This window comes from Chelonoidis abingdonii, chromosome 6 (assembly GCF_003597395.2).
Source record: "Chelonoidis abingdonii isolate Lonesome George chromosome 6, CheloAbing_2.0, whole genome shotgun sequence".
Classification (NCBI taxonomy): domain Eukaryota; kingdom Metazoa; phylum Chordata; order Testudines; family Testudinidae; genus Chelonoidis; species Chelonoidis abingdonii.
The window spans coordinates 63,049,695-63,073,676 of NC_133774.1; the positions used below are offsets into that span (position 1 = coordinate 63,049,695).

Sequence of the window (23,982 nt, forward strand, 5' to 3'; positions counted from 1 at the left end):
GGAAGGCGTCCGAGATCGAGCCCGGGGCGAGACCGCGAAAGGAGCAGAACTTGGGACACTTCCGGTTGCTGCGGGAGGCGAAGAGGTCGATGTGGGGAAAGCCCCACTTCTGGAAGAGAGAATGAGCTACGTCCGGTCGAAGTGACCACTCGTGGGCTAGAAATGACCTGCTGAGGTGGTCCGCTTACGTGTTCTGGACCCCTGGGAGGAAGGAAGCCACCAGATCCATGGAGTGGGCTATACAGAATTCCCATAACCTGATCGCCTCCTGACAAAAAAAGGGTGAAGAGCTAGGGAAGAGGAGGTCAGCTAAGCCGCACTCCACCATTCCAACGACTGACACGGGTGGTAAAAAGGAACTGAGGAGCAGGCGGGTCGGCAGGGGTATGTATGCGGTGCCGCAACGACGCCACACCAGGGGGCGCCTGCCAACCCACTGGGCGTTGCTAGGGGAAAATTCTTCCGACGAACGTGCACGCGGCGCACGCACACCTACTTGGAATGGATATGAGCAAGCACTCGAAGAAGAACTTTACTGTAACAGGTTTACTATTTTGGCTCCCATCAAGGAGTAAAGTTGAGACTTGCTAAAAGCTGAGCATTCCTCCAAACCCAATTCCTTATAAGTTTAGTACATAGAGACTTTCAGGGATACTGTAGAGTGGTCCCACCACCAGTCTGACAGCTTCTGTGCTGTTGAGGAAAATGAAAATCTCAGGGAAAAAGAACATCGAGCTGGAGCTGAGGGAAACTCTCTCGTGGTTGGAACCCTCCTTCCAGATGTTATGGTATCTTCTCTCACTGAAGATAGCCTTTTGGGGGAGGGGACTCCAGTTATTAGAATGAGACAGGTAATAGTAAAGGTGGATACGATTATCACAAATATAGACAGTTGGGTTTATGATTGTGAAAACAGAGTGGTGAATTGCCTGCTGGGTTGTGAACCTTCAGACATATCTAGATAGCTGTTTGTGCAGTGCTGGGGAGGAGCAAGTGATCATGATACACATAGGTGCCACTGACATAAGGAAAGGTAAAAGAGGTCCTGAAGGCCAAATTTAGGCTGCTGTGTGAGAGAGTAAAGTCCAGGACCTCCTTGATAGCGTTCTCTGAAATGGTTTCAGTTCCACACGCAGGGCCAGTTAGACATGCACAACTGCAGGGTCTCAATGTGTGGATGAGATATGGTATTGAAAGGAGGGTTTTAAATTTATTAAGAACTGGGGAACCTTCTAGGAAAGGAGGAGCCTATTCAGGAAGGATGTGCTCTACCTGAACCAAAATGGAACCAGATTTCTGGCATGTAAAATTTAAAAGATTGTAGAGGAGTTTCTAAACTAAGGGCTGGCAGAAAGCCAACAGGCATAAGGTGCATGTGATTCAGATGGACAACTCTTAGGGGAGGATTTATTAAAGGGGTACTATATATCCTAGGAAAGAGGAGAGGATAGAAGTTGATAAGGTATGTACAAAAAAGTCCCATTCAATTACACACAGGCAGACAACTAAATATTGACAAACATTATAAGTGATTATATAAAAATGTGAGTCTAAATATCAAAGGGGGTGAACTTGAGTGCCTGTTATTAAATTAGGATCTTGATCCTAACAATAGGCATCATAGAAACTTGGTGGAATGATGATCATCAATGGGACACAGTAATACCAGAGTTCAAATATACAGGAATGAGAGCAGGTTGCACCGGTTTGGGAATGACACTATATATGAAAGAAAGCATACAGTCGAATATATAGAAAATCTTAAATGAAGCAAAACGTTCATAGAATCTCTATGGATAGAAATTCCATGCTTGACTAATAAGCGTATATCAGGAATGTACTATCAACTATTTGACCAGGATGGTGACTCACTGTAACTGTGCAATGCTCAGGGAAATTTGACAGCCTACAAAACCAGAAACCCCAATAATAATGGGGGATTTCAACTATCCCCATATTACTTGGGAGTACATCACCTCAGGATGGGATGCAGAGATAAAATTTCTAGACACCATTAATGACTGCTTCTTGGAGGAGCTAATCTTGGAACCCAAGAGGGGAGAAGCAATTATTGAGTTAGTTCCAAGCAGAGCACAGGACTAGGTCCAAGAGGCGAACATACCTGAACTGATCAGTATTATCAACCATAATGTAATTAAAATTTAACATTCTTGTAGGGAGGAAGAAACCAAAGAAAACCACCACAGCAGCTTTTATCTTCCAAAAGGGGAATAGTAATGAGGAAGCTAGCTGAATAGAAATTAGAAGGAACAGTCACAAAAGTGAAATACCTGCAAGCTGCACGGAAGCTATTTAAACACATCAGACCAGAGACTCAAACTAAATGTATATCCAAATTAAAACAAAAAACAAACAACAAAAGTAAGAGGACCAAAAAAGGCCACCATGGCTAAACAAAGTAAAGGAAATGGTTGGGGGGTGGAAATCTTTTGAAAATCGGAAGTCAAATTCTACCAAGAAAAGCAGAATGGCACAAACTCTGGCAAGTCAATAATTAGGCAGGCCAAAAAAGAATTTGAAGAGTAACTAGCAAAAGATGATAAAAATGTATTGTTAGTTTTTGTAAGTACTTCAGAAGCAGGAAGTCTGCCAAACAATCAATGGGGCCACTGGAGCACTCAAGGAAGACAAGACCATTGTTGAGAACCTAAATGAACTATCTGCATCAGTCTTCACTGCAGAGGATGTGATAGAGACCCATTATTTTTATGGTAAACAAATCTAAGGAACTGTCCAAGAGTGAGGTGTCAATAGAGTAAATTGATAAATTTTACAATAAGAAGTCACCAGGATCTGATGGTATTCACTCAAGAGTTCGGAAGGAACTCGTATGAAATTGTAGCACTACTAACTAGGTTCTGTAACTTATCGCTTAAATAAGCCTCTATACCAAATAACTGGAGGACGGCTAATGTAAAGCTGATTTTTTAAAAAAGGCTAGAGAGGTGATCCTGGCAAGTAGAGGCCGGTAAGCTCAACTTCAGTACCAGAAATCTGGTTGAAACTATAGTGAAGAACAGAATTATCAGACAACACATGAAGAAGGGGGTCACCCAATGCAATTAATAAGCAGTAGATTCAAACATAATGAAGTATTTCTTCACACACAGTCAACCTGTGGAACTCATTACCACGGGACATTGTGAAGCAAAAACAAACAAACAAAAAAACACACACCCTAGATTAAAGAAGAATTAGAAATGTTCATGGCTATGAACATCAATGGCTATATCAGCCAATATGGTCAGAGACACAACTTCATGCTCTGGATATCCCCAAACCTTGACTGACAAACTGTGAGTGGATGATGGGATGGATCACTCAATAACTGTCCTGTTCTGTTCCTTCCCTCTCAAACATGAGGCACCAGCCACTGTTAGAAGACAGGATACTGGGCTAGAGAGACCAGTGGTCTGGCCTAGTATGACTGTTCTTACATAGGAAAATAGAAACCTGAAAGTGTTAAGGACTTCTGAGGCTCTGGCCTCTTCCTTAACACAGGTTAGACACTCTGGAATCCAGAAAACAGGTTCTTAAATACTTTCTTTGACATCAAAAACAACTTCATACAAACCAACTCCATTTATGGTATGAAATCAGCTATGTTGGCTGTCATCTCCTGGAATAGTAAAAAAAAAATGTCCATTTTGCAGTATAGACTAACAACCATTTTTAACTATGCCTAGAATCACATTGATCCTTTAGATCTTGCACTTCTGGTTTCAAAAATAACCATAACTACATGAACAGATAAATCTTTGCATTTTTAGCACAACAGTGTTAAATAGTGAGTCATGTGAGATTAGTTTCATGCAATTGTGGTCAGTTAAATTCCTCACTGCAACTCAGTCTTAAATGTGTAGTGTATTAAGATACTTCCATACCCATACTAAACTTCTGGCCTGTCTTACAAAGAATTAGAACCATCCCTGTCTCACCTTCTTCAAGAAGTGAATAGCTAGGTGAGGTTGAAAATTCAGTGGAGTGGGGATATACATCCTGAGAGACTGACATAGGACTACAGAACCTACTTTTTGATTTCTTTGTGGTAAGCACATTCTCATCCAAAAGCTTGACGACATGATTTATAAGGCTTATGTAGCCAAAGTGAATGGTGTGTTCAAGAGAACACAATTTTAAGTAAATAGGCGAATATCCCACCAGAATGTTGAAAACGGAATACAATAGTAAAAAACCACTGACATCTCAGTCGGTAAAGCAACAAAAAGGCTGTTCTTTGGAGGCAATCTACAGGAAGAAGGAATTTTGTACGGAGAGCAGCAGCAGATATAGTTCCAGTATGAGCAAATATGCCTTCCTGGAGTCTACAGTTCACAGACAGCATATATGCAGTTTTGCATTTCCACAGGCCAGGTAGGTACCTATTTAAGATGGCTTGCTGTAGGCCAACTCAGCACTGCAGTATAACTGGACTTGAATGTTAATTGCAGGCAGTGAAGTACTGTTGTAAGATTTAAATATCTTGCTCTCCAGATTTTCAGAGGTCACTGCTAGATGAAGGAGGAGGAAGAAGTGTGTGTAAGCTGGAGCACAGCATGGTGAGTGCGTCTACTGAGGTCATTTGCACTATACGTGTTAAGGGAATTCTACATTCCCATATGGCAAAATTCACATCCAGATATTGTTATTACAGAGGGTCACTACAGTTGACTGGATCACTAATACGAATAAGGGAGCAGGGACTTCAGGCTTACCTTATTAAACAATAATTTTAAGCACCTAAAGGATAATAAAGTCGTAAGCAATGGTCAACATGGATTTGTTAAGAGCAAGTCATGCCAAACAATGCAATTTCCTTCTTTGATAGCGTTACTGATCTAGTGGATGGGGGGGGGAAGCAGTACACATGATCCCGATTTTAGTAAGACTTTCAACAGTCTCACATGACATTTTCATAAGCAAATTAGGGAAATGTAGTCTAGATGAAACTACTATAAAATGGGTATACAACTGATTGAAAAAACACTTGAATAATTATAAATGGTTTACGTCAAACTGGGGTGATGAATCTTCTAGTGGGATCCTGCAGGTGTCTGTCCTAGCTCCAGTACTATTCAACATTTTAATTAATGAATTTGATAATGGAACGGAAAGTATGCTTATAAAATTTGCTGATGTCACCAAGCTGGAAGGAGTTGCAACCCATCTTGGAGGACAAGACTAGAATTCAAAAGGACCCTGACAATTGGAGAATTGGTCTGAAATCAACAAGATGAAATTCAATAAAGAGAAGTGCAAAGTACTTCACTTACAAAGGAAAAATAAAATGCACAAATATAAAAGGGTAAGAGTTGGCTAGATCCTAGTACTGCAGAAAAGGATTTGGAGGTTACAGTGGATCACAGACTGAATAAGAGCAAATAGTGTGATTCAGTTACAAAAAGGCTAGAATTCTGGGGTGCATTAACAAGATTGTCACATGTAAGACACAGGAAGTAACTATCCTGCTCTAGCCAGGAGTAGTGTGTCCTGTTTCGTGTGACACACTTTAGGAAAGATGTGGACAACCTGGAGAGACTCAGAAGAGCAACAAACGTGATTCAAGATTTAGAAAAACTGACCCATAAGAAAAGGTTAAAAAAACTGGACATGTTTAGCCTTCAGAAAAGACTGAGGGAGGGACCTGATAACAGTCTTCAGATAGCGAAGGGCTGTTGAAAAGAGGATGCTGATCAATTATTCTTTTTATCCAATGAAGATAAAAGGGAGAAGTAATACCTTAGTCTGCAGCAAAGGAGATTTAGGTCAGATATTAGGAAAAGTTCTCTAACTATAACGTATAGCTAAGTACTGGAATAGGTTACCAAGAGAGGATGTGGAATCCCCATCATTGGAGGTTTTTAAGAAAGATTTATTTGACCCTGCCTCAACATGGGGACAGGGGGAGGGGATAGACAAGATGACCTTTTGAGGTCTCTTCCAGCTATCCATCTCTAGTTTCTGTGATCTTGGTACTATTTCAAACCTGCTGTAGACTCTGCCTCATAACCATGCATGGAATGGTTTGTATTGTCATGGATCTCTATAAAATAAGAGCAGACTATATGGATTTTTAAAATCAAGATACATTGATCACACTGCATACAGAATTCACTTTTCTGTAGCTCCTAGGTTTATGATCTTGTATACCAAAACTCCACTGTGTCACTTTTCCAGACTGCAGGTTAAGGCAATATTGATAGCTTTATAAATTGAAACACTGTAGGTCAATCCATGAACACATGTAATATTTAAATAACTTGTAATAGCAGTTACAAACAAACAATGAGAATATTAAGTGTCTAAGAAGGGAAGAAAATAATCAAGGAGCACAGGAAGCAGTGAACTGAGGAAATGGATGTACAGAGTTCTGGGAAAGAATGGAAATCCAGGCAGCATGTGCTAGGGAACAAGGAGAAAAAGGAGAAGAGGTGAATGGGGCTGTGTGAATAGATGAGGTGAGGCTGTACTACCAAAAAATTGAGATGTAAGCAGTGTCAGTAGACTAAAGTTCTGATCTTGAAGATGGTCAGAATTACTACCTTCTAACTGCCTATTACATTAAAAAGTTAGATACAACCATACCTACAAATGGCCCACCAGGTTTTATGACCTTTGTACTGCGGTTGCGAGATTCTTCTTCTGCCTGGGTCATGCGTTCTCTTGTCATCTGATACGAGTCGTTTGTTGCACATACTGTAATTTTATCCTGTATAAATCCCAGACAATTGAGCTGCGAGATTCCAGAACTATGAAAGTATTGAAAGAAAATAGTTTCAAAAGAATAAGTACTTTATTCTGAACTTAAAATGTATTAATACAGAATAAAAATTAGAGGCATTTATGGCAAATCCTAATGGACAAAAAGGGTGCATTTTTCAATCCCACAGCTAGCTGTCATCTAACACAGCTTCAAATGTGTTTTATGGCATCTCTGCATTGACATTATACCACTAACTATACAAGTACAGTTAAATGGTAGAACACCCTCACCCCACCCCCTAAGTGGACACAATGATGCTGGATTAAGACAACCTTGTACTCGTATTAGAGGTTGTAAAACAGTATAACTATTTCAATAAAAAAAGTCACCCCTCTAACCAAAAGAGTTATATGGTATCAAAACGCTACATAAAGCATGCCTTAGCCGGTGTCTTAAACATTCAGACAACTTTTCAAATTATGCTAAACTCACTTAACTGAGTTAACATAAGTGAAAAAGTGAGATTTTTTGTCTGTCGTAACAGGGCCTTAATCATTCATGCAGTTCTCATTAACTCTCTCCAACCTTTAAAGGAAAACCATCAACCTAATTCTAAGTGTCAATTTTACCATTACTTGTAGCCTAAGATTTCTCTAACCCTTCAGTTAAACAATTCTGTTTCTTAACTTGCTTACTTTGTGCACCTGACTGCACACCAGAGAGTCTGTTTTCATTGTTCCCAAATTTGTTTGTGTGAGTCTTACGTGTAACAAGGGACAAACATTTGAAAAACAGTGAAGTATGATAATAAAAACCACAAAAACTCAAGGGCAGGTGTAGTACCTTGTAACCTGTGTATTAAAAACACTGACTAGATGTGAAGTTTAGTGTGTGCACACTAACAATGAAGCCTACATACCTGGATTAAAACTGTGCTATACCTGTACTTATAGTATAAATACTATACCTGTATTTATAGAGACAGTTGTTCCTCAAAGAGTTTTAATATAAAAGTTCCTGTTCTATACTGGGCAGGGAAGACTATTCAAATTCAAACCAATGACTATGTTTTTAACACTTTGTGACAAGTACAGCATAAATGCCTAGTTAAAAGCACGCCAGTTATAGTGGTATCTGAGTAGCTCTGATCCCACAAAGGACAGTGACTCTAGCTGACCTGCAGCATTTTTGAAAACAACTCTACAATTCTCTGTTTAATGTTCCAAACAGAATGGGTAAGGAACATTCAGCACATCATTTCTCCTCCACTTACCATTTTATTTTTAACTCCCCTGAAGTCATGCCAGCTAGGTCAAGCTCAGCTGTATCCCAGAATACATTTAAGATTTCACAGCTATAAGAGTGCCCCCCTGGAGCAGGGTGCCATTTCTACTACGGACAAAATTAAGTTGTATTTTACAATACTGTGTAACTTCCAAGTTCTTTAGTTTGTTACATCACAAAGAATGCACTAGGATACTGAAAAGCCAAGGTAATGTCCCTTCCATTCCATTACCCAAGGCAAATTGCACCCCATGCTTGACTCCTTGAATACTGTGCCCAATTGAAGGCTGGAGACAGCATTTTTTTTCAAGTAAGATTCAGTTTATCCTTTGGCATTTTAACAAACTGTTCATGTTAATGAATTTCTTGAGACTCTTGATAAATAAAATGTTAATGTGCCCTACTTATTTTTGTTTAAGACATAATCACATACAAAATGCCATTAATGGTTATTAATTTTGGGTGGCCTACTGGAGTGGGAGAGAGAAGTAAAGGAGATAAGGGACCAGAGAAGAAAAGGGCCTGTTGGGTAATTCTGCAGCCTGGGTTGACCATTTGGCAACCCCAAACCACTGCAGTTTTAAGTTTAAGCTTCTCAATTTCCAGTGATGAAACTTCAGGAAATTTTTATTTTAAAAAGTGTCGGTTGCATTTTCCATCATAATTCACAGGATCTTCTCAAAACTGAACAAATTAAACATTGTGTGAAATTCCAACAAGAAGTTTCTGCACTACTGTTCTAAAACCATAAAAGAACTGGTATTTTGACTCTAGTAGTTTCTCCACACAGGTTTAAAAACTTCAGACTTAGCACTGGCTAGACTGAGAGTAGAACTATGTCATTCATCTATGCCCATGTATAAGCATGGATTTTTATTTGCAGTTTTAGCTCAATTTCCTTGATCGGTATTCATAGCTGTCTGTCTGCGATACATGTTCTAACACTGTAAATTAGCCAGGGAGTTGGTCTATAAGACAGGATTCATCTACAGTACCAGAAACACCGTTTTCCTTGGCCCACTTGTAAGTTTCTACTCCAGCATGGTACAGCAGTCTTGCCTGCATAAATGCAAGTGAACAATATAAGCCTTGTTGCAAACCCAACTGTACAGTGTCAAGGAATTGTTGTGTTGCAACCAGATCCTGGAACAGGGTAGTCATACAATCGTATATAAGATTTTTGACTAGCGTAGTAGTTCTTAAAATCCTTATCCATCACGGTCAGAGAAACCATGCTAGAACGCTGCCAGGTATAGCCATATTTAAACTGTAGTAGCACAGATCTGAACCAAGCATTGACAGTACCGCCTAGTTTTCAAATATAGCACTAGTGAAGTGAGAAAGTATTCAGAGGTTAGTTTTTGGAAAGCAAAACAAAAACAGTGATATGTAAAAGCAGGTATTTATAGTTTAAGAGACTATATTTTAACTAGATGTTATATTTTACTGCAGTTTGAAAAAAAAAAAAGTTGTTTTACAACCTCTCACTGTTTCTGTTCTAGACCACACAATGAACGTAGTATTTTCTTTCAGGACAAATTTAAGTATTGCTTACCTTGAGACAGTTTGCTGGACACAATCAAAGCTTCCCTGAGGATTATCTTTGCCAACATTTGACAAGTAGAAGTTAAAGTTATGCACTTCATTTGGGAGATCAGCTTTGGGAATTTTGACAAGCTAAAAGATAAATATAAACTGAAGTTTTACATGGGCCCATCAATGTGATTTGTATAGTATTTTTTTCTTTTTACTTTAAATCCAAGTGCAGTGATAAAGTGTACTTAATATTTGTGATATGACTGCCACTCAAATTATGAAGCATATAATAAAGGAGTTAATGCTGGCACACTTTCCTCTCAAAAATAATCTTATCAGGATACAAGACTATACCTGTAGTTATACAAGTTGAACCCTGCTCAGGTCTACAATAAACAGCCCTAACTCAGCATGGCACTTAAGCACTTGTTTAACTTTAGTCATGTGTAGAGCCCAACTGACTCCAATAGAACTATTAGTGTACTGAAAGTTAAGCTTTGATTAGGTGCATTACTGAATAAGCAAAAGCCTTACTGTTTGGCCAACCAAGCAAACACAGAACAACATAAGTAGAACCTACAGTACCTTGTTTCCTGGCTTTTAAATTACAGTTAATCTTAGTGGAATTTAGACAGGACTAGATTTCTAGAATAAAAATGAAGGCACAAACCAAGGATGAGAGGAGACAAAACAAGAATATTAACCAACAATAAGACTGTTAAAAATAGCTTGGTTATATAGATTTGTTTAAACTCTCCTGGACTAAATGCCTCTCAGACAAATACTTTTATCTATTTTAAATCAAGTTGCTTGTAAAAAATACAAAATACACATAGCTTTTTGTACAAGAAATCGGAAGTCAGATGATAAAACTTACTTTCCTGGTTCAATACACTCATCCTAAGCTTTGTGCATAGTACACAACATGTTCTGTATTCTGTAGATTTAAAAAGTATCAGTTTCTCATGCTCAATAGAATAGCAAAACCATGCAATGCATGCTCTAACATGCTGTTCTCCAAAAGCAAAAATAAAGCAGATGTTTTTGAGTCCTATATATTTTAAGTTAAATTTATTTTGCAGTTAGACAAACTCTTATTTAAGTCTATGTATTCGAAGAAGTGGGTTGTAGCCCACGAAAGCTTATGCTCAAATAAATTTGGTAGTCCCTACGGTGCCACAAGTACGCCTGTTCTCATTTAAGAGATTCTTGTGGAATCTCTTTGAAGGTTCAACACATTAAATAACCTTTTTTGAAGGAAAATGTTTATTTAAAAGCAACATACACAATGCTCTTTTTGGAATCCTCCTCTGGTACATACCTTTTATTTTGCTTATAAAATTGGCCAATAGACATGATTGGTGTTAACTTAAACAACTAGTATAATGTGTGATTTTCTTCCTTGAAATGAAAGCCTAGGAAAAAAGTCACTGCCATTTATGGTTTGATCATCAATGTTGGACAAAGCGCATCAGGCAGCTTGGGACAACTGCTGGCCTTCAGAAAGAAAGATAGAGACTAAACCTGCACACTACTCAGTTATTTAAACTCAAAACGTGTACTTGTCCCATTCAATAAAACACTATATAGTAAAGAGAAAGGATTTAAGTGAAGTAGTTTAATTAGCAAATACAAATCTTGGATTATGTGTCTGAACCTGTTATAACAGTTAATCTTCCCAATTGGGAGATTAATAATAAAACATCAGCCATAAAAAGACCTATTGTAGAGGCCATTTTTGATTCTGTATCACAGATTTATCTTAAGAGTCTGCAAGGTTACTATAGAACACTAAAAATATTACTATGCAGAATTTTTTTCAGCCTACTATTGTTCACTAATTACTATAACTGAAATAAAAATAATTTCCCCAAGTTTACTGTGTGTATCTGACAGCATTGTATCAAGTCAGTTTCATGATTTCACATTTGTATGATCTTTTTCACATTTTAAAGACTGATTGTAAACCCATAAGAATTGGCAGAGTTCAGATGCAGGCATGGTACCTGAAAATATTTAAAAATGCAGCTAATTTTCATGTATGTGTCCCTTGCATGACTGATAATTCTGTATGAAATTCTGTGAGATTTTGACCCACTAAAGAGTAAGCCTCCAGGTACTTTGCAGACTGTTTTGGCTTTCTCCAAACATTCCATTGATGGGTATCTTCCTTCCATTTAAAATTATACTTCGAGAGGATTTCCCCAATACCAATTAAATAGATCAAAGCAGAGGACTGCAGTCACATATGCTTCAAGTTTACTTTGAAAGTGTATACATCTTAATTTTAATTGACAGTCTTAAAAAAATGCCTGGTGGAAGCATTACATTACATAGTAAAAGCATTTACACACTTAATATTCCAAAATAGTTACTGTGGATAGTACAGAAGACAACACCAAGATGACATATGTATCCATTTCTTCTAGTACAGTTTGAAGATTGATGCATTTACTAGAAAGGACAGTTATGCAGGAGTTGTTCATTAGGTTGCTTCTTTCATCTCACTAGCATTACTTCAGTCTCATCCACATTAACTGTGAGCCAGCTTCTCTTCATCCACATGATGATCTTAGCAAGAAAAGCTTGGAAGTAGTATTTTCAGATGTAGAGCCTATACAGAATTGGGTGTTATCCATGTAGTGCTCACACTTCAATCCATGTTGTCTCACTAGCTCTCCCAATGGCTTCATGTAGCCATTGAAAAAGCTGAGAGAGAATAAAGCCTAATGGGACACCATTAGGCAGAGCAGTTGCCCAAGACAACCCTTTGGATGAGCTCAGGCGTCACTTGACTCTGAAACGTCACTCTGGCTCCTTCTATTCCGCCCTTAAACATACAGTTGACTTCCATCTCTCTAAGAAGCATTTCCAGCTGCCTCTTTTTTGTCATACCGCCAGGCTCTTTAGAGGGTACCACCTCACCTTCCTCACTTCCAATTCCCTTCTGACTCTCCTATCCAGTATCTGGTACTCCAAATGTTATATTTATCTTTTTATAACTTCAAAAATCTTCGCTGCCTTTGTACTCTCAGATAAAACAAACTTTACTACACCTTTTTTATTAGTCGTGCTTTCTTTAAACTAAAATTAAATAATCCTCAGAGAACTTCCACGCACAAGTCAAGGACTTCTGGGAAATCAGAATGAAAGTGCAATGTTTCAACTCAAGATAAACTTTTGGACATTTTTAATGTTTGTTTTTCCTATTTGATGTACACTTAGCAGAAGGTCAGAGAGACATAATTTAAGAATTCTTCAGTCAACACTGCTGTTAGCAGGAATAGCTTGCATTTTCTATTCCTGGCTATCAGGAAGCAATATGTTTTTTTGGTTTTAAATTCTATTGAAAGGCTACTGTATATACCCATCTCTGATTAATCTTTTTTACAATAAAATGCATCCATGTAGTTAGTATGCAATGCATTTTAAAATAATGTTGTCATATTCCCCTTACATCTCATTCCCACAGATTTCCAAATCAGCAAGTACTGTATCTCCATATGCCAGAAAGCATAGATCCAAGGTGGTACAACCAGCAAAATATATTCTCTTTACCTCCTTCTGAAAACAATGAAATCCTTGTCTCAGTACTTCATTAGGTCTACTTTGTCCTTACTAGTTCCCAGTCCCCCTAAAGGGCAATAAAATATTAGAAAGCTCTGCAAAGTCTCTGGATGTATATTCCACACAATCACCAAGGTCTTGTCTAGACTAGGAAAATTAGTATTTATATACAAATTAGCTAACATGTTTTTAAACACCCTTTTCCCCCTAATGTAGATATGGGCACAGTGAAATTAACTGTCTACCTCTCCACTACTGGTCCCACTTCTCCAGTTCATACTTTAAATAGGTGGGTCTCTTCAAGGGAGAGTTATTTAATCTGACACTTTCCCAGCAAATAAATACTAGTGTGGGAGATCAGAGCCTTTATTTTTTCCTCCTGCATCATCTCCTCTCATCCTCACAAATTTATAAGTGGGATGTATCTTCCTTCCTATTGTTTTCAATAAACAGGTATTCCAAAGCATGGAAAATTCCTTCAGTTACCATAGTGTTCAGTGTACAATGTAATGTGCAACTGCTACTCCTCACAGAGATTGTGCCTCCATCAAAGTGCCAGAGGAGATCTCTAATGACCCTTTGCTCTCCTTGTACAATTTCTAACACTTGGAGCAGGAAATTCAGCCTTTGTGTTTCCAACTGCTGCCACTGCCGCCCCCTTCAGACAAGTAACTCCGCTTCTCTTCCACGCTGAATCCAAGCCCACTGACAAGACCCAGTCTAAGTGTTTCTCTCAGTTCCTCTCCTGTAACTTACATTATCAGCTGAACTGTGCCCAACACCACCAAATGTTGGAAAGCCAGGAAATTTTCCTAGACAATTCATGTAAATACAGAAGCAGCTTAAGCAGGTACTGCTGCACTGGGGTATGAGAGAAGAGGTAAAATTGGGCCTACCCTATTTTGGGACTGAACTATATAAGGGACACCCCCATTTTACTCCCATTTAGTGCATCCCCTCCCCTTAGCTATATGATGTTTTGGAAAGACTACATGGAAGAGCCAAACAGAGACTGAAGCATAGCAGCTGCAGAGGCACCTTCAGCTGGGTCCAATGGACACATTTTCTAAAATTTTGATGGGACTTTTTCTGCTCTGTGCCGATTGGCTGTTTGCTTCAACTCCCTCGAACCCTGTCTCAGGCTTGGTCCACATTAGTAACTTATACTGGTATAACCTATGTTGCTCAGGTAAGTGGAAAATCTACACTCCTGAGTGATGCAGTTATACTAACCTAGCTCTCAGTGCAGACAGAGTCTCTTAGGGAGGTGGATTATCTAGGTAGTATCTTCACTGACATGCCACAGCAGCTTTAAGTGTAGATAAGCCCCCAGCCTCTTTACCCTAGCCTCATTCCACACCTCTCCTGCTTTCCTTCTCTTTTTTCACCCGCTCTTTCCCCATTGCTCTGAGTCTCCCTTCCCTTTGTCTTTCTGTTTAGCTAAATCCCTCAACGAACATCTAGTTAACCAGTGGAGTAACTGTGGAAGATAAAAGAATCTTGGGCTGATTAAAGAAGGTGTGTCTAAACATTCAGGGATTACTAGAATAGCAACTATTTTAGACCAAAAATTTTGTATTACTTGGATTAACAGAAGAATATGCAGAGGTGGCCAGCTCCAGGGTATTACACATTAATTAGTGCTGAATTTGGATCTTTATAGTTTACCGGATATGAAAGCGTTTGTATTTTTCTGGAGGTGATGGGATCTATATAGGAAGTGAAATGTAACTGTGAACATAAAAATGGAGAAGTCAACACTTAATTAGGTAGCAGTGACAGTAAACTGTTTCTAGCACCACCCACTCCTAAAGCGTGCAATTTAGGCAAGGCAGAGGAGATAGGACGATAAGATTCAGTCTGCATTTGTATGGAGATTCACCACACCAATTAAATGAATCCCCTATTTACTCTCATCTACAGGAAGTGTTGAATTGGAGGAGTGAGTTCCCTGGTTTAAAGAAGCAAATCTATTTTTTCTGCATGACTTAAGTCCTTTTAGAAATAGAGAGGGATGGGAGGGTGGCACACAAGGAGCTTGTGTGGTGGAACAGAGGAATGCAAGGAGCCCCTGGTGTATGCCATAAGATCATCCTACAGAAAGTGTGTGATCCCTTAGCACAATGCAGGGCTGCGAGAGTTAGACTTACCTTGGAAAGGTAGGAGTGTTTTAAAATGTAGACAAAATGGGAGGGTATAGTGGATAATGAGCAGACCCTCCTTTTAGTCATCTTACTGAACAATACCGTAACAAGGAGAATGACGACAATAGTTAGCAGTACTCACTATCACAAGAGATCAAAAGCAGTATAACTTCTTAGAAGCCTAGATCAACAATGGCATAAGAGATGAGGGATTACTGATATTTCTTAAGAAATTTTTACTCTGAACCCTCAAGTTATGCGTACAGCTAGTCTTTGTAACTTGGGACAGTAACTCTCAACTTCTTTCCACATAGTTTTTGTTTCATTTGTGCATTGTGGCTGCTTTCTCTGTATATAAGAATTGCTGTACTAGATCAGACCAGTGGTCCATCTAATCCAGTATCCTGTTTGACAGTGATCAGTACCAGCTGCTCCAGAGGAAGGTGCAAGAAACCATGCATTAAGTAGTTCGGAAAAAACCTGCCTCCAAGGAAAGTTCTCTCCTAATTTTTACTAATAAGGAGTCGGTCATACCCAGATGTATGAATGTTTATATCCGTGACAAAACACTTGTATATACACAAGTTAACATTTACTATAGCAGCTCTAGAAATTCTTATCCATTTACTGATCAATGCTTTTTCAAATTTTCCTGAACTCTCAGCATCAATGATATTTTATGGCAATCAGATTTACAGACTAATTTTGTGTTATGTATGAAAAAGTATTTTCCATTATCAGCTCTGAATTTGCCATCTTTTAATATAATGGATTGCTGTTTTGTATTAGGAGAGTGACTAGAAGTTGCTGTACTTTCTCCAATTACTGTGGGCTCTAGACTCCCTCAGTGCAATCAAGTTCTGCTGTTGAGCTGACATTTTGGTGGGGACTATGGCTGCACAGAAAAGAGAAGTATATCCCCTCAGATTCTAGTGTTAGGGCACCCTTTTGAAACTAGGAAAGAAAGCAGGTGATATAATGAGTGGGTCTTATTCTTTTTGGTTCCTAGATTAAGGACAGAAGGGACCATTGTGACCCTCATACATAGGACTTCGAACAGGAATTCATTAGAGAACGAGAGCATATCATTTCTAACATTCATCTTGGTTTAAAAATTGCCAGTGATTAAGAACACATCACAGAGCTTGGTAAATTATTGCAATGGTTAATTACCCTCACTGTTAAAAATGCGTACCTTATTTCTAGTCCAAATTTGTCTAGCTTCATATTCCAGCCATTAGATCTGTCTCTAGCTGTCTCTATCAGCTAGACAAAGGTTATGTAACGTTTATCATATTCCAGACTGCTCCTAAATTTGTGTGATGTGTCTATAAAGTATGCTGTATTTTACATTTATGTAAAATTAGCTAGTTGTTGTACAGCCTATTATGGTAAGATATTAGCATGGCAGTCATGTTATGTTATCTCAAAAGTAAACTGTTTTCTAAATGACCATCCTTATAATATCCCACTTATTACTATTACAAGTACTTAGAGGGCACTCATTGCCATGGCATCTAGGTGACTGTATGAACTTTATAATCAAGGAAATATATAAGCTTTCTAGCAAGCTGAAAGGTTCCCTTCACTGGCCAGAATGTGGACAAGTCAGTTTATAATTAAACTGGAAGTAATCTGAGGAAAATAATCAGTTACAATGGCTCTCTCCCTTAAATTTGATCCTGCATCCATGTCTCATCCCCATTGGTGGGCAGGACTTCCCCCATTCCTTTTCTTCAAGGAAAGAACTGATAGCCTCCAACAGTTCCACAAACCTATTTAACACATTGCTGATTGATAACCACCTCACAGTACAGTAGAAAGAGACATGGTTAGGTTGGTCTTCAAGACTCAGCTCTTTGATGAATTTTTTCCCCCCCATTTGAGCAGATGAAATTGACAACTGTTAGGACCATTTTCATAACATTTTCATACTTGAAATATCTGTCTGAGATATTCACAATGGATGATGCAATTAATAGGGATAAACTCAGGAAATTTGGGATCACTTTTCGAGAGTCCGATAAGGTCTACTTTTCCCCCCGCCATTGAAGGTGCTCCATCCACTGCAAAATGGACAAGTTTATCCTGTGGTACATCGACATTTGTCACTGCTTTGTCAAAAGCGTTCTTTATGTCAACACCGTGAGCAGTTTCTTTTAGCAACACCAAATCCAACATTTTTCCTGTCACAATTACATCTGTGGAAACAGTGTACATATATCGCTAGTTGTGGTTCATCTTGTATATCTGTGGATTGTTCGACAGTTAGGCTGATAGAGAATTCTTTAGATTGTTTTGCATCTTGCTTGCAATATCAGCACTGATCTAGGAGACATGCCTCTTTATAGTGTGGCATGAAATTGGAATTTGCTTTATTAGTCATTGAAGTTTTGTGTTACTTGGATGTAAAATTGCAACCACTTCTACAATATTCTTAAATTCTTCATCACAATATGGACATTTTGCATGAGTGATATCCAACGACATAACAAAACTAGCTCAGGTCGTTGTGTCAGCTTCCTTACCGAATGCCAACAACAGAGTCTGTTGACTGTTTAAGGAAAAACAAGCTAGCCGCATAAAAATTACACCTAATTCTGATTCGGAGGGCATTTAGATGAAAAAAGTTACTGTGATACATTTCATAGTGACATTTCAAATTGTTCGCTTTGTAGTGAGTGAGTGATGCATTGCAGATAAGACAAGGGTTTGCCACCTTTAACACTGAATGCAAAAATCTCTCCTATTCTAGTTTAAAACTTCAGTTTTCTTCTTCATACTTGCATGTCTTACAATTTGAAGAGTTCATTGCCATCCATGAAATTAACATAGGGTTAACACTTCAATCTAAAACTATTCAACTGTGACTTATGAACAGTAAATGCAGTATGTATTCTGTGGAATTAAAGGAGATCGCAAGCACACGAGGACCATACAGCACAACATCTGAATACAGAACGATGCAATTTCCTGATAGAAAGAAAAGCTTGCACGTGTACCTTATATCTCATTTTCACAGTATCGGATTCATCAGAGCTTAACTTCTTTTTAAGTATTTCCTGGAGCCCCCCACATCTCCCCCATTCTCCATTTACTTGATGGGCTAGTAGGGCTAGGGGCTTTAGGCCTGCAGGAAGAGTGCGCCAGAGCTCAGGGCTTCTGTCCCATGGAGGGGGAAGGAGTTTCGGGGGCATAAATGATCGGGAAGAAGAGGGCAGGGATGGAGGGATGCAGGGAAGGGAGGGGGGGGGGGGGGGAAGCAGGGAAGGGGAGGCATCAGAGCTTGAGAGGTGCTAAAGCACTGAGCCCCAGCACCCCCATCCCTGCAGGGATACAACCCTGAGCTCCTCCCCGCCCCAAACTGTCTGGTAGGCAGAGAATAGGTGTGGGGAATGAGAGACTCTGCGAGCTGCAGTTTAACTGTAGAAGAGAAGCAGGTGGCTCACAAGCTGCAGTTTTGCCACACTCTGGTCTAAAGCATTTAGTTTTGGGGGGAGAGGGGTAGATACCTACAACTAAGACCATTTTTACAATTTCTATTCTGTTATTGTATGAACAGTAATACTAAACTAAAATACCACCCCTTTCATAAGGGTATCTCCATGCAACATCTTTTTAATGCTTGCTAGAGCAAACATAGGAAACTTTCAGATCCTAAGTCAATAACAAAACACACATAAGAACTTATTACAAATACATTTATAATGATCACCTGAAGTACTTTTTTCTTCAGAAGCCCAGGATCTTGTGCAAATTTCTCCCAGAACAAACAGCTGAGGTATTTTAACAGCTGCATTCTTTATTCTGTTTTAGATGTTAGCTCTGGCATCAACCAAGCCAATGGAAAGAAAATCCCAAGTATGGAATTCAGTCACAGAACAATTAAGTGACAGATGAGTTCATTTTGAACTACAGTGTTAATATTTGTTAAGAATGTTTACATCTTCATTACAGATTAGTGATCTTTGGATATTTAATATTTTTTATATTTACTTAAGTGTCAGTTCAACTTTAGAAGTCTAGCAACTGCAAACCAATCAGTGCTTTTGCTGACTTAAAATGGAATTTGACAAAAACAAATGCTGAAAGATTCTGAACAACACTGCTAACTCCCTTCTAAAAAAACAAAAAGGTGTAGAGGATTGGGAAGTTTTCAAAAACACTTTGCTGAAAATACATTTTGAAATAACTACCAGAATATCCTTAAAACAAAATTGATGCTTTATTAGTAATGCCTCACAATGTAAGTGTATCCTCATGAATAGAAAATACTAGCACAAATTACGTTCATTTAAAAAAATAAGGATACCTTGAAGGACTAGAACAGTTATGTAAACATTTTACCTTTCTCTAAGTGTATTTTATTGTTCTGTTGCATGTGGAAGAAAATGCATTAATGGTGCTATACTAATAAGTACTACATGTATTTAACATGACTCTGGAATTTTATTAGCATTCAGTACACAGAACACACATTTTTCCTCCAGTGTACTGCAAAGGTCTCTTAAGGGGAAAGGGAAGAGGCCTCCAAAACACTGTCTTTGATTAATGAAAAACTAAAATATACATTAATGTCTTCTGGCATTAAAACTGTTTAGGCAGTAAAGTAGGAAAATTGTCTTAGAATCAGTCACAGATTACATGTTAAGAACTTCACCTATATAAAAAATTCAGTATCTGACATACTGTGATAAATACCCAGATTTTAAGAAGAGCTTTGTGTAAGCTCAAAAGCTTCTCTTCCACCAACAGAAGTTGGTCCAATAAAGGATACTCTCTTTCTCTCTCTAATATCCTGGGACCAACATGGCCACAACACTCCATACAGATTTTAGGTGTTAGCGTTAAATGTATCACCAGTTTAGTAACTTCATAAACCTTCCTACTGCTTCAAATTGCAGCAATTAAGAACAATCTCAGTAGTGCATAAAAACAAGTAAACACCTGTCACATTAGCTTCTGCACAAATGGAAACAGACAATGGAAGAGGGGCTGAGGGAGAGAACAGGCAATTAAGTTTAGAATTTAAGCACTAACAAGTCGTTAACTATATTGGCATGAAGTCCAAAAAAAAGCTCTGCGCCTGTTGTAAACTACAAATTTATGAAATGTTTTCCATTGTGTGTGTCGGTCTGTTTATAAAACAATCTATTTCCATAGAGGCTGGTTACTGTCCACCTTAAGAAAATCATCTAAAATGCTTTCACTGCATGATAGTATTTCTGGAAATCATAACCTGTACTCAAGTCTGTCTCCTGAATTAAGTCTCACTTGGTTTCATTTAAATGGACCACTTCATAAGAGAAGAATCCTTTCATAGACCCCATTTCCACTCCCATCCTCAGCTCAATCCTTCATTAGCTGGCTCCAAAAACGTTTCATTTTACAGACTTCCAAGAAGAGCTCATATCACTGATAGCTCAGAAACAATAGTTTAAGAACTGCCCACACTGTTCTCAAGTGGACTATATTTGTGATTTGTTCTGATTCCACTATTATTCTATTTAAACTGCTGATTTATAATAAAAGATAACTCCTCTCCTTCATGTTTAGGGTTTAAGGGAAAACACATGCCAAATATCTAAATCTATTTAAAGGAAAAGGAGTTTACTGAGGAGGTAATCTTTTCTGAACTATTTGTGATATACACACATTAGTTGTTACTTATTGCATTAGTTGTTTCTTAATTATGAACACTTCTAGAAGAAAAAAGGCAGATGTGCAAGTAAGAACTAAGCTTTATTTACAGCATTATCTGCCAAGTTAAAATTAAAATTAAACTAAAACAACAACTTACCCCTTGGAGTCCTTGAAATTGGATTGAGGGTCGAGAAGGAATACAATTCTATAAAAAAATTAAAGAAAGTGAAAAACTCATTAATCTTGTAATCAACTTCACAATTCCAACCAACAGGGTTTGCTATTACAAAATAATATAAACAGACATTTGCAAAGCTGTATACCTTTTAGTAACAAGAGACAAAGATAAGCTAAAAGCTACATTTTTATAAATGTTTTATAATCTGAAGAAATGTAAATACATTTGACCTTGAACTTCAATCCCTAAATGAAAACAAAAGAGTAATCAATAAAATGAAAACCTGAACCTTTAGGTAAGAGAAATACTTGTATATTGTACCAAGTTTGTTTAGTACTCCAAACCTAATGTATTTCTAAATTTATACAAGTTTGATGAAGATGTAAAAAAGTGCTTCCATAATCTGTAAATAGTTATATATGCCATAATACCATTTAGAAACCAAGCAAAGGTTTAACATGCATTAAATCATTTTTCAAGATTTTCAGCATAGATCCAACTTTCCCTTAAGACCTATTTGCTTTGTCAGATGTAACCTAACATTCTTCTGTATGTTAAGTTGTTCATTGAACTGCACAGACAGAGGTTACATGGTTTAAAAACAATTTATAGTTCAGGGGTCGGCAACCTATGGCACACGTGCCAAAGACGGCATGCGAGCCGATTTTTAATGGCACGCTGATGCCTGCCGGGGTCCGGCTCAGTCTGCTGCCAAACGCCAGCAGCGGGCTGAGCCGGACCCTGGCAGGCAGCAACGTGCCATTAAAAAGGCTGCCCAACCCAGTCCACTCTTCTCCGCCCCCCGCTCTCTCTGGCGGGGGCAGAAGCAAGCTTGGTCCTGCTGGCTGCTGCTGTACAGCAGGCTCTGCAGGCAGCCAAGCTTCCCCCTCCCCCGTCTCTTCCCTCAACATGCTGTGTCAAGCCCCACCTCTTCCCCTCCCTCACAAGGGCCATCAGTGGCAGGGAGGGAGAGAAGAGCAGCCCCAGAGTCTTCGCTACTCAGACCTGTAAGGACGCGGGGAAGGGAGGTAGGAGCAGGGCGTATCCCTCCAGCCCCTTGCTGTGAGCCGCTCAGGGCAGGGGGCACCCCCCTGATCCCAGCCACCCCCCCCCCAGCCCTCTGCCCTGACCGCTGCACCCCCTTGCACCCCAGCCCCCGCATCCCCCTCATAACCCCATCCCTGATTCCTGCACCCTCCACACATACCCAGCCCTCCCACACCCCTTGCTCTGACTCTTGCACCCCCCACATCCCCACCCTGAGCACCAAATGGGAGCTCCTGCACACACACACCCACATTCCCACCTGCACCCCTTGCACCAAATGGGAGTTGCCCAGGTAAGCACTCCATACCCACTTGTTTGAAGTTTCTCTCCACGACTTTTTAATTCCAATAATTAAGTGAAAGTTAAAAGTAACAGCCAAAAATAACTCATTTTAAAAACTGTGTTAAGGCCCATTCAAGTGTTCCATAAGTTTACATTTACATATTGCATCATAAAAAGTCTATAGTTTCTTGGTTTCCTTAGATCAGAATATAAACTTAAAAAATTGAGAGGAGGTGCTTGAATATAGTTGAGCAGCAGCAAAATTTCACAGAAAGACAACTAAGGCAACATAATTTTGTCTTATAATAGCTCTGGATGCCTGCTAAAGAACAAAGAGGCGTGTGTTATGGTAATACATGTAATCATTAACTCTGATTCAGAATATTTTCAATATTTTAAAAAGATGCTCAATGGCACCCTGTTTTAACTGCCTACACAGAATGGTTCATTTTAATCAGAAAAAGCTATAACAGAGAACCTAAAACACTTTAGGCATCGTAACACTACATGAATGGAGACTCTGGGATTGCTTCAAACACAATAAACTAGAGTAAATAAGCTCTTCGCTATAGAAATACTACAAAGATAGCCAGTCTCACACACACAGAGTGGCAAAAAATATACTCAAATCTGTGTTGAGAAGTCCCATGTAATTTTTAAAGTAACTGAAATTTAAGTTTTAATTTTAAATTAGACAACGATGTTAAAGTGTAGCTTTTGTGCTAAAAAATGCAGTAAGGCATGCCAACTAATGCTCAACATTCTACATAATAATGCCAACACCAAAAAATTAAAAAGCTTGAATCAGAACCCTGCAAATCATGAGTTTTTTAAAAATAAAAATCATATTTCCTGGTCTGATTCAACTTCCTTCCCCTTCTTCCCCCTCCAAGGAGATATTATCAGATTGAAAATTGCATACATTTTCCATCTAAAGTTATTTATTTCTTCCAAACAATACATAATATAATACAGTCAGTAAATACTTATAGGTAGACCTGGTACCATTGCCTGTAGTTATGGCTATTCAACACTTTCTATAAGGCCTTGTTTCTAGTTGCTTACAAATTTGCCAAAAACTTTAGTCATTCAGCTGAAATATTCCATGCCAGGTATGTTTCAGACAGAATTTGGGAAATTTCAGTCAAAATATTTCAGATGTTTCCAAGTACAGGGATAGGGTAACAAAAGATTCTTTACCTATATTATATTAAAAAAAAACCCAACACCACCTTTTAACCATTTCACTGGAAACCTGTAGGGCTCCATGTCTTGTAGCAGGAATTTGAAATTTGGTAGGAGGGGTCACCATGGTGTCAGGTATGTACCTTTTGCTATCATTGTAACTTGGCCAAATTTTGGACAGATTGTCAAGTCTGTGAAAACTGCAGTTCACATATGCTCAGTAGAAGTTTGTTAGAGGCTGGTAACTAAGTTTTCTGAAGATTCCATCCACAAAGATCATATCGCATCTCTACACAGCTCCAATATATTGGCCAGACCACTCATCTGTCATCACTACAAAACAACTGAGACGTGCCCCAACCCAGACTGCAAGGGACTGAGCACAACTTCTC

At 38.7% G+C, this 23,982-nt stretch overlaps 1 protein-coding gene across 5 annotated transcripts in view; it reads right to left on the reverse strand.

Annotated features, from left to right (window-relative positions):
• ELL2 (elongation factor for RNA polymerase II 2) overlaps positions 1 to 23,982 on the reverse strand; it is a 67,757-nt gene that overhangs the window by 33,322 nt on the left and 10,453 nt on the right. For 3 of the 5 annotated variants that reach the window (XM_075067082.1, XM_032798676.2, XM_032798677.2), the window contains exons 2-4: positions 21,056 to 21,103; positions 9,564 to 9,685; positions 6,607 to 6,770 (exon numbers count right to left, since the gene is read on the reverse strand). In XM_075067082.1, coding sequence (XP_074923183.1) covers positions 6,607 to 6,770; positions 9,564 to 9,685; positions 21,056 to 21,103 — 334 coding nt within the window. The remainder of the gene's footprint in view (positions 1 to 6,606; positions 6,771 to 9,563; positions 9,686 to 21,055; positions 21,104 to 23,982) is intronic. The other 2 variants (XM_075067083.1, XM_075067084.1) reach the window with 1 other exon arrangement.